General features: G+C 38.8%; 1 protein-coding gene across 1 annotated transcript; it reads left to right on the top strand.

Annotated features, from left to right (window-relative positions):
• The first annotated feature begins 383 nt into the window (after window positions 1–383).
• Window positions 384–4,544, top strand: LOC143718345 (uncharacterized). Its single transcript, XM_077209431.1, has 5 exons — window positions 384–555; window positions 827–1,147; window positions 1,359–1,667; window positions 3,612–3,911; window positions 3,987–4,544. The coding sequence occupies exons 1-5, from the start codon at window positions 408–410 to the stop codon at window positions 4,145–4,147; spliced, it is 1,239 nt and encodes a 412-aa protein (XP_077065546.1). The 5' UTR covers window positions 384–407; the 3' UTR covers window positions 4,148–4,544.
• Window positions 4,545–8,264: the final 3,720 nt, after the last annotated feature.

An 8,264-nucleotide genomic window follows, 5' to 3' on the forward strand; every position in this document is an offset into this window, starting at 1 on the left:
CACTAATATTTGTATATACTTCACAATAAATGAAAGCACTTGAATTTTTTTTCCCCCTTTATGACAACAATCAATTTCGACTTGATGTCCAAGTGCCTACTTACAAATGAGACCACACTAATGTTTGTAGTGCAAAGGCTTCATGAACCGCACATATTTTCATTTGGGTGTAACATTTCTTCATTTTTTTCAAAAGAGGTGGTGGGAGGAAGATAAGGGGAAGCTAACAGGCTGAGGGATTTTTAACTTCTCAAATAAAGTGACTACGAAGTTCTGACTGACTAAAGGTGAAGATTACGCCATCAATCTATATAGGAAGTTGTGAACCACTGGAGCTCAATGTGGTAACCTTCAAACATTGTGAAATGGGGGAAAAAGCTCTTACACATCAACACGGCTAAAGATGTATGGTTCTTTTTACACAGCAGCTCTCACAGCAATGCATCTGTCATTGTATTAATAAACCCTGTTTGTCTTTTGATATTTGTGAACTGAAACTGTTGCAGAAAATGTTTCACATGGTTCGGTTCTGTTTGTGCTTGTGGCGTCTGGTTGGTGAGTTTGAAGTGTTTTTATGATTTCAGTTCTTTCTGCTTCAGATTTAGTGTTGTTTTCTTCTAAATTTCCTTTATATAACACTGAAACTCAAATACCAGCAGCATTAGTTTTCGTTGAAGACGTTATTCTCATCTGAAGTGCTTTCTGTGTGTGATATTGTGTGGAGCTAAAATGTATTCAAAATCACCACAAAGATACAAGTATTTTTAAACTTTTACTTCAGTAAAACCTAAAAATGTTTACAAGCCTTAATGTCTGTTCTCTTTAGGTGTGTTTGGTGTTACAGATGAGATGAATTCAGTGTCAGTGATGGAGGGAGACTTTGTCACTTTACACACTGACAGAGAAATGAGGAGTAATGATCTGATTCGCTGGAGGTTTGGACCTGAAAACACTTTAATAGCTGAAATCAGTGTTACAGACAGCAGTGTGACCCTAAATGATGATTTTGATGCGAGATTCAGAGGCAGAATGAAGGTGGATCATCAAACTGGATGTCTGACCATCAAAAACACCGCAACTGAACATGCTGGACGTTACGAACTACAGACCAACCGTATGAAGAAGTCTTTCGTTCTCATTGTCCATGGTCAGTTAATTATCAGTTTTATCTGTTTCATATTTTAATCACCACAAATATTAATCCACACACCATATTTCTTCTGTTGTGATTACTTTGGGATATTATTCTGTTATAATTTAATTTCAAATGGTTTACTTTGGTGAATTTAGTATTTACTATGATAAAGGCATTTCAAAGTCCTAGTCTGTGACAAACTCTGTTTCTGTTCGTTCTTCAGGTGTGTTTGGTGATAAAGATGAGATGAAGTCAGTGTCAGTGATGGAGGGGGATTCTGTCACTTTAGACACTGAAAGAGAAATGAGGAATATTCTCTGGAAGTTTGGAAACTATTTAATAGCTGAAATCAATCAATCAGGAGACCGCATCACTGTACATGATGATGTTCTTGATGGGAGGTTCAGAGACAGACTGCAGGTGGATCGTGAAACTGGATCTCTGACCATCACAAACACCAGAACTGAACACGCTGGATTTTATCAACTACAGATCAACCAAACTATGAAGGTTTTCATGCTCAGCATCTATGGTGAGTTTAACCGGTTTAATCAGTTGTTTTTATGATGCTCTTTTTTTTTTTTTTACCAGCCTTGGTCATTCTGAATGTTTCTTCCTCAGTCAGTGTTAGTGTTGTCTTCTTTCCTTCTCTACCCAGCTAAAACATGTGTTGTTCTAAGAATGTTTTTTGAAATGTTAATATGATGTTCCTGAAACATACTTAAAACTTAATTATTTATTAACAACTCAACATTCTAGGAACGTTGATTTATAACATCCCAAGAACATGAAAATGTCTAGTTTCCTTAATGTTAATAGGACGTCATTTAAAGTATGATGTACCTGAAACATTCTTTGAAACGTTCGAACACCTGCTGAACAAGCAGAATCACTGAAGAAAAGAGGAACAGAAACAGATTTAGATGTTGGCTGAAAATAAGTTTAGTTTGAAGTCACTATGATGGTGATCAGTGTTTGCTTTAGTTGTGCTCTTGACTTTTTTTAACTTTCTCTTTAGCAATTAAAGTAGTGTTTTCACAGAATATTTGTGTATTGATAAAGAACGAGACTGATTAAAGAGTCAGATCAACATGTCTGCTTTGATAAGCGTTAAATGACTGCAGATAAAGCAGCTGTTTAAACCACACTAAGGCAGTTTCATTACTGATTTAAATAGTCATGAAGTGGAAGCAATAACTAATTGAAGCAAAAAAGTAATAAACACAGCCGTTGTGATACGAAGGTCACTTGTAAAACTGAGGTCTGTGTGAGATTTTCCAAAAATGCTACAACCACTTTTAAGAAAATAGAGACACTTAGACATTAAAACTCACCATACAAACCTCAACAATGGTGACAAAAAATATTAAAATATAAATATTAAAAGAATTCAGCTACATAATTTATTCATGCCTCAGTGCATGCTGGGAGTCATGTATGCTGGTACCCAATATGCACTGCAGCATGAAGAATGTCACCGTTTCGGTGTTTCATATGTCGATTGTTGATGTCTGTGAGTGTTTACACAACACAGTAGTTAATAACTTCCTGCTCACAATATGCTAACATCATTTTTCAGAGTATCTGATAATCACAATACTTATACAAATTAATAACAAAACACACTTCTGATCAGTGAATCAAACCACTTCACAATAACATTTTTCCATTTTCATATTTTCATATTCATTTCATATTCCATGAAACACTAATCACCACAATGGTGACACCAAATGTTTGTTCCTCTTTCTTTCAGTGTTTCATCACTAATACTCAATCGTCACTCAATAATTGAATTAACTCCAACACCGCTGCAGTGTTATTTAGCAATCTGTAGTGTGGACACAAATTAAACACACAGGATTTTGCTGTGTAGCATCCAAACTTCAGCCATTTTGAGCCAGAAAGTTTGTGATCCTTAATATTTTGAAGGATATTCGAATAATTTTGTTCACGGAATGTTTTCTGCCAACACGATGAGAACATTCATCAAATACTTATGAAAATATGTGGTGATTTCATTAACATTGTTATACGTGTTTAATTCTAACACTTTCATCACCTTTGCATAAATTTAAGAGGAAAGTTGGTAACAAAAACTATTGGACAGACCACAAAACTTTCCCACGTTCCAAGTGTGTTCTTTTAAAACACCAAACACAACCTTATTCATGTGAAGTTAGTTGTCATTCTAATGTTTGAAGGATGTTCCCAAGAATGTTCTAAAAACGTTTTCTCCCAACATTATGAGGACATTTCAAAAACCTTCTACAATGTATAAATAACATTTTTGTGCTAACCTTTTGAGAACATTATTGAAGACCAGATAATATTGAACAAACATCCTATTAATGTTACAGAAGGAATGTTTGTTGACAGAATGTTAGCCAAAGTTATGAGAACGTTTCCAGTTAGCTGGGTAATCAGATCATCTTCATTTATACTCATGTTGTGTTTATTCTCTCATGTTTTCCAGCTCCTCTACCTGTTCCTGCTATCTTCAGTTACTGCCCTCAAACTTCACCATCATCAGGATCATCAGTGTCCAGATGTTCATTGGTGTGTTCAGCTGTGAATGTGAGTCATGTGACTCTCTCCTGGTACAAAGGAAACGGTTTATTGTCCAGCATCAGTGTGTCTGATCTCAGCATCAGTCTCTCTCTACCTCTGGAGGTGGAATATCAGGATAAAAACACCTACAAATGCGTGCTGAACAGTTCATTCACTGAGAAGACTCAACATCTGGACTTCACTCAGCTCTGTCACACATGTTTAGGTACGACAACGCTGATATTACTGATATTAGCTTCGTTCACTGAGCTGATCTCAGATTCATGCTTTTACTCTTCAGACTCTGTCCACGGTTGTGATGATGCTGAAGCTGTGATCCGATTGGTCGTCACTGCGCTGGTGGGCGTGGCTGCTGTGGTTGCTATAGTTGTGCTGGTTTATGACATCAGATCCAGGAGAGCTGAACAGGATCCAGCTCAAATTCCCACACCACGAACATAGATGATGTCATTTCTTATTACATCTTATTTTGTTATTGATAAATCTTAATTTTTTTTTAATGGCTTTATATATTCATCAGCTGGTATTTATGTTGCTTTATCAGCAGCTCATTTTCACCCTAGAAGATGATTTGAGAACAAAAACCTCATCCTTCTCGCAGTTCAAAATTACCTGAAGCCCTAAATTTATAGTTGTGATGTTTTGTTTTTTTATTAATAATCTTAAATAATTTCATTTTGATCATGTTTTTTCTACTTTTTAATGCTATGTTTTTGGATATTTTTGTAATTTTTTTATTTTATTTATCTCTAAATTCCGTGATTTTATCAATAATTTTAATATAAACCAGAACATTTTACACATTATTACAAATAAATAGCATGTATAACCTTTTAAAGGGGTGGTTTACTGCTTTTTTTTCTTTGCATGACTGTGTTTATGGGGTGCAATATAACATGTCTTCGTGTTTTTTTTTTAAAGCCTTATTTTTCATAAATTTCACCTTTGTTGAAAGCCGCTTTCTCCTCTGTCATTTGAACGACCGGTTGACTTCCTGATTCTATGAAACCACTCCCTCAGAAACAGGCAATGGGCTCAGATTGGTTAGTTGGGCCGGTGTGTTGTAATTGGCTAAACTGCGTAGTGCACGTTGTCCGGAAACTTCACGCCCATTACCTTTACAGGCGAAAGCTGCATGTGCTCCGGTCAAATGTAAATAATGGTGTCGATACTGCCGTATCAGCTTGAGCCAGAATCAGACCTAGAAAGCGGCAATCAAGAGAGTCAAGCAGAACCTCCCCAAACACGGCTCTTACAAAACGTTTCTGAATGGTACATTTTTGAATCATTATTATTATTCTATTCTACTATTATTATATAAGAATTTCGATATGCTGTTATTTGAAAATGCTACTGCTGCTTGTTAGCTTTTGAGATACGGTTTTCTCCGGATTAAATGTTTAATATAACTGAATAAATGACTGAGAAATACCGTTTTTTAAAGTTATTGTTTTGTCGATATAATGAACTTTATCTATTCACTAAACTTAGTTTACTCTGTGTATCGTTTTCTTTAGGTGTACATGTGGCAACTGTAAAAAACTAGTTGGACATTTAGGCTGATTCAGCTGTTGCTACTGGAACGGTGGGTCCATTAAAACTCATTCAGTCATCAGTTATTGCTCTCAGTTTATTGTACTCAACATGTAGGAGTAGACATTTCTTAGATGGTAATTGTTGGTTTCTAAACATAAACATAGAAACAATTAATAGATTACAAACACATCTGCAGATCTTAAACCATACATCTGATATCAACTTTAACAATTCAAATGAATATAGCACCAAAGAGAAACTATACATAACTAGAATTCAATATATCATATCAAACACAATCCTTTAAACAAACAATCAGAAAGAAACTTACATTGTCAACAACGCAACAATTCCACACAGACCATGTATGAATGGGGGAGACGGCTTCTTAGGGGGCTTTCACACTGGCAGTTTAGTTCGGAACGGGGCACGGTTCGCACGAAAAATCGCTAATGTGAACCCTGTCATGGGACCCGGGTGCGCACTGGGGTACCGAACCCGAGACTACCTGGAGGAGGTGGTCTGAGTTCGGTTGCTCCCGAACCGTGCTGCGATTCGCGTGTATGTGAAAACTACACGGACTCGGGTGCGCACTTGTTCAGGAAGTAAAGTATCCTGCGCATGCGTTTTAGTCGATTATGATGTATTTAGTTAAATAAAACACACGTAAGGGATGAAGATTTACCCTGGATACGAGCAAGAGTGAGTCTGCAGTGTATTCGCGCATAGTGCGTGCAATCAGGGCAACAAATTAATGGAAATCCACTGTCTCCTCAAAAGAGTCCATTTGCAAGCAGCGGAAAAACAGCTTATGCGAAACACACACACACAAACACACAGTTAACCTGGGTTGTTTACTCAGCTATGAATAATGGCACCAAATTAATAAAAAACACAATATATTGACCCGCGTCGTGTTTTCTATCATGCGCCGTGCACGTTTGCAATGACGTAAGATGCACGCAAACGCACCAGAGTTCGATAGAATCAAGTTGAGTGTGAAACCAGAGCAATGCTGCGGGGGGCGCCGGGAACAAACGCGCTCGGGCTCGGACCGCAGCAAACGAGCCCAGTGGAAAAGCCCCCTTATATACAAGCAAACTGAGACTGAAGCATGATTAGTTAGTGGCAACAGGTGATCTTATCAGGACTCAATCAGCCAATCAGATCTCAGCAGGATTTTCTACAGCCGCCCCCAAATATGTTAACATATTTGTATCTACAGGAAATTCATACAATTGGATGATCCGTATCAGTCAATTCAGAAAGAACAATTAGACGGCTGACAGGACGAATTAAAGATTTCCCTTTACTGAAGATCTCAGCAACTCTCACTCTTCCATCAGGACTTGGCAAAATCTTACTAACAGTCCCGATAGGCCAGTGTCCACGCGGAAGCTGAGGGTCCACAATCATGACAATGGCAGAAGGAGCAGTAGGATTACCATCACGTTCCCACTTTTGACGAGTCTGAAGACTTGGAAGATAATCTCGGACAAAACTGACCCAGAATCGATCCGCAAGAACTTGACTGTGTCTCGACTGTGTCTCCACTTTCTACGAGTAAGTAGTTCTGAATCTGCATACATCACTTGTGGAAGAGAGGCATCTCGCCGCCCCATCAGTAGGATATTTGGGGTGATTGGATCAGGGTCTGAAAGATTTGAAGACACATAGCCAAGAGGTTTTGAGTTTAGCAACTCCTCAATTTCAATGAGCACTGTATACAGAACTTCCTCTGAAACTACTTGTATTCCCAAGACTGCTCGTAATGCCGTCTTAACAGACCGTACCTCTCTCTCCCAAGTACCTCCAAAATGGGGGGAATATGGCGGATTAAATGAGAATTTAATTTGCTGTTGGGCAAGTATCTCCTGAAAGGAGGGACTAAGCTGCGAAAATGCCTCCCGGAGTTCTCTTTCTCCTCCCTTGAAATTAGTCCCTTGATCAGATAATATTTCATGGGGCCTACCTCTACGGGCTACAAATCTTCGAAGGGCCATAAGGAAACTGTCAGTATCCATACTAGAAAGTAGTTCCAAATGAAGACATCGGGTCGTCTGGCATTTAAATATAATGCCCCACCTCTTCTCATGTCGGCGACCTACTTTGATGGTTAAAGGCCCGAAACAATCCATACCCGTCGACCAAAATGGAGGCTTATACAAGCGAAGTCTGGAAACGGGTAAATCAGCCATTCTGGGAACTGAAGGCACACCTTTCCACTTCCTACACTCAAAGCATGATCTCTGGATTTTCTTGATTAACTGTCGCCCTCTCAGAACCCAGTATTTCCGGCGAAGCTGGGCGAATACTCTTTGTGGTCCGGGATGATACAGAGTTGTATCATAGTTAGCAACCAAAAGTTTGGTTACATGATTCTTAGGATCTAAGACAATCGGGTAAATAGCTTCAAGATCCAAATCCTCGCTTTGACGAAGACGTCCACCCACTCTTATTAGCTCTGTAACGGGATCATACTCTGGTGCCAGACCAACTGAACGGCTGTGCGAAGGAACTCCATGACCATCTTTAAGCAGCTTATATTCCTCAGGGAAATCTTCCTTCTGGGCTTGACGCAGGATATATACTTCTGCTTCAGTTTGAGAAGGTTTGATCTCAGCTCCCAAGTCCAACGAGAGGTTTTCAACAGTTGCTGCAATCAGCTCTGACCAGGTATTAAACTGAGACTCACTAGACTTTGGAGAGTTAACTGGTGCTTGATTAAGCCCACAAAACAAAGGTTTTCTCAGCTCTGTCCCAACCTCCTCTGTCATTAAGGCTGGAGATTTTGGCCATTGCTGATGGGGCAAATAGAGAAAGGTAGGTCCTTGAAACCAAGAACTATTTGCAGACAATTCAGCAAGTCTCTTGCCTCGAGTGATGTCATCTGCTGGATTACTGGCAGTGTCAACATATCTCCACTGATCCGGTCTAGTATAATCAAGAATCTCCGTAATGTGGTTTGCCACGAAGATCTTTTACCGACAGGATTCGGACTGGTTCCAGGTCTACACAGTTG

This window comes from Siphateles boraxobius, unplaced genomic scaffold, assembly GCF_051911475.1.
Source record: "Siphateles boraxobius isolate OS27281-9 unplaced genomic scaffold, OSU_SipBor_1 61, whole genome shotgun sequence".
Classification (NCBI taxonomy): Eukaryota; Metazoa; Chordata; class Actinopteri; order Cypriniformes; family Leuciscidae; genus Siphateles; species Siphateles boraxobius.

Excerpts from the sequence above, each read along its gene's own strand:
- LOC143718345 (XM_077209431.1), top strand. The coding sequence starts at position 408 with ATGGTTCTTTTTACACAGCAGCTCTCACAGCAATGCATCTGTCATTGT. Across the intron at positions 556-826 it reads GTGCTTGTGGCGTCTGGTTG|GTGTGTTTGGTGTTACAGAT; the intron begins GTGAGTTTGAAG and ends TGTTCTCTTTAG. Across the intron at positions 3,912-3,986 it reads GCTCTGTCACACATGTTTAG|ACTCTGTCCACGGTTGTGAT; the intron begins GTACGACAACGC and ends TTTACTCTTCAG.